The sequence below is a fragment of the Nanorana parkeri genome, unplaced genomic scaffold (genome assembly GCF_000935625.1).
Source record: "Nanorana parkeri isolate BGI_ZX_2015 unplaced genomic scaffold, ASM93562v1 scaffold3, whole genome shotgun sequence".
Lineage (NCBI taxonomy): Eukaryota > Metazoa > Chordata > Amphibia > Anura > Dicroglossidae > Nanorana > Nanorana parkeri.
In genome coordinates this window covers 882,967-885,840 of record NW_017306271.1, presented here as the reverse complement: position 1 = coordinate 885,840, position 2,874 = coordinate 882,967, and the positions used below count along the sequence as shown (strand labels likewise).

The 2,874-nt window shown below is 45.8% G+C and overlaps 1 protein-coding gene across 1 annotated transcript in view; it reads left to right on the top strand.

Moving 5' to 3' along the window:
• Positions 1-2,008, top strand: part of LOC108798127 (cytochrome P450 2K1-like) — a 17,396-nt gene extending 15,388 nt beyond the window's left edge. Inside the window, exon 9 of the mRNA XM_018569889.1 lies at positions 1,816-2,008. Within this exon, the coding sequence (XP_018425391.1) occupies positions 1,816-2,003 (188 nt within the window). The 3' untranslated portion in view covers positions 2,004-2,008. The remainder of the gene's footprint in view (positions 1-1,815) is intronic.
• The last annotated feature ends 866 nt before the right edge of the window (positions 2,009-2,874 follow it).

The following is a 2,874-nucleotide window of genomic DNA, read 5'->3' as shown; positions in this document are numbered from 1 at the left end:
CCCTCTTCTTCCTCTCTGGCACCCCCCCAACAGGCGGAACGCCAGGGCCCGGTCGCAACCGCGACCACTGCGTCCCTGGTAGTGCCGCCAGTGCTGTAATTTGTAGTCCTGTATAGCTGGTGGTAATCTGCGTTCCTGTCTATTCATTATACAGTTATGCAGAATACCACCAGCTGGACATTTTACATGAAGTCAGCATACCACCCCCCACAGTCTCCCACCCCCCCCCCTCCCCGCCATCACCCATAGGGGCTTACCTTACTCCTGCAGAACCTCTTTCTTCTGAGTCCTTGGTGGCCAGGGGAGGGGAGGAGCACAGGAGAGGGTCTTCACAATGACCCCAACAGCAGGATGTGGTGGCCTGGTGGTGCCTGCAGAGTCTGTACAGGCACCACCAGGCTAAACACTCCTTACAGGCATTTACAGAGCCACCTGTCCCATTCCCACACAGCCACCGCTGGAACATACAGCTGTCACTGTCAGAGTTTACTGCAGTTCAGTGTAAAAAAATGGCACAGTACTTGTACTGTGCCGTTTTTTTTACACTGAACCGCAATAAAGTCTGTGACAGCTGTATGTCCCCGCAGCGGCTGTGCGGGGATGTACTGTGTCACCAGTACCGCGGGTGGGAGATTCAGGGAGCGGCTCTATCTCGGGGGGGCATTTGCCCTGTTGCCCCCCTGGATCCGCCACTGATGTCGGCGTCTGTGGCGCTGGACGTCGGAGGCGCTGAGCGGAGGAGCGTCACTCTGTGGGCGGAGTTCCAGGCAGTCTCCGCCCACCTACATTAGGACCCCAGCTGGAGCTCCGCCTACAGCAGTGACGCGACGCTCCTCCGCACAGCCAGCCCAGAGGACTCCACCACAGAAGGTAAAGTATAACAACAACAAAACAAAAAAACAGCACAAGCATCGGCGCTATGCATCGGGGCATTTTGACAAGTACTTGTCAAAATGCCCTGTATCGGGCCCGATTCTGATGCTAGCATCGGTATTGGGACATCCCTAATACTTAGGTTAAATTGGTATAACATATTCTTTAGATTTGTTACATGTTGCCATTCACATTGCATAACTTGAATAAGGGCTTAAAATCCTGCTTAGCTTCCTCATTATATAATATCAAGGAGTGAGCTGAGGCAAGGTACGTTTACACTAGTTAACACTGTATGTACAGTGCTGGCAGATAATATCAGTTTTAAACTAGATTTGAGTACTGTCTGTCCTAACAAAGTGTTTAAAACCTAGACGTTTTGTATGCTAATGAGAAGAAGCTCAGTCTGGCCCTCAGTTTCTCCCTCTACTTTCACTTTTAAACTACTTAGAGTAACTTGGAATTTGCACAAATACCTTCACCAAACACATAAAAGGTAAAAATATTTTTAAGTATGTATTGTGAATTAAAACACTTAACAAACATATAGTGGGGTTTTCTCAAATTTGACTGCAAAAGTGGAAATACACTCTGGAAGTGGAAATACATTGTGGACCGCAAAAGCCAATCCACAGAACACATTACCCAAGTGTCAATGGATTTTCCATCACTTTTCCCCACCATTGTTTTCTCTAAGGTTCAAGTAATTCACAAGGAAGTCAATAGGGATACTGTAAAATGTACATTTTGGGAACCTAATAGGTATCTTGTAGCAGCAACCCACACCACAGTTTAGCCACTAAACTACACGTACCTTGGGGTCAGACTCACCTCTACCACTTCACTCTATCCACAGATTTAGATATAATTCTTTTATTTTTAGTCTGCTGTTAATTGGCCGAGCACAGCTTATGTCATCCTGAGTTGATTTTGTTTCCCCAGGAAGAAGAGCTTGTGTTGGAGAAAGTTTGGCCAGAATGGAGCTTTTCCTGTTTTTTACCGGCCTTCTGCAAACCTTCACTTTCTACCCACCTCCAGGAGTCTCCAGAGAAGATATAAGTCTCAAGCCTGGCACTGGATTTATTTTATTTCCTTTACCACACTTAGTATGTGCAAAGCTCAACTACTAGTCAAGATCCACGACAAAAGAGCAAGAAGGTCCTCAAACAAAGAGGTCCTAAATCCCCAATAAAATAGATGACACATTTAAGGAACATGTATTCATTTCAGTGTTTCTTTTAAGCTATACATATAGATACTATAATCTATGCCAGGGCTCAAAATTTCCACTTGTTTGCTCGCATTTGGCGATGGGAAATGCAGTGCAGGCGAGTGGAAATTCAGTCAGGCTTGCAGTCACGGGCCGCGTGCCTGACTGGTGGGAGCAGCTGCTCCTGCTGGGCTCTCCTTTCTTTCAGCCGCAGCTCTTCACTGAGCTCCGGCCAAAAACTAAGTATTTAGTAAGGTCTGCAGCAGACCTAATCACCAGGGATCTGCCTGTTCGCCTATTTAATATTTATTTTTGTAACTTTATTCTGCATAAAACATGTAACAGTGTAATTTATAAGATTATTTAAGAGGGTGTGTTTAGGGGTGGCCTTAAGGCCGGGGCAGGGTAGGGGTTAGGTGGGCAACTGGAGTAACTCTTAAGGCCTGGTTAGTAGCTCAGGACTTGAAATTTTGACCCCTGATCTATGCTACTAGATTTAGTGGAAAAATCAAAGTATATCTATCTTTTTTAAATTTTGGATAGAGTGGTGAGAGGTTAGAACCTCTGCTTGTCTCCTCTAGAGCGATTCTCTTCTCTAAAAAGGTGACAATGGTCCAGAAAAGAAAGACACTCTTTGGATGTGCACACTTATTCTGGTGAAAGCTGAGATTGGATTTTCCTGACCTTGCAGGGATTTCCTCTCACTTTCTGTTGTGTCTACAGAACAGGAAGTTAAAGGAAATTTATTTGGTGGGACAGGGGCTTTATCTACACCCTGCTCTATCCAAAGT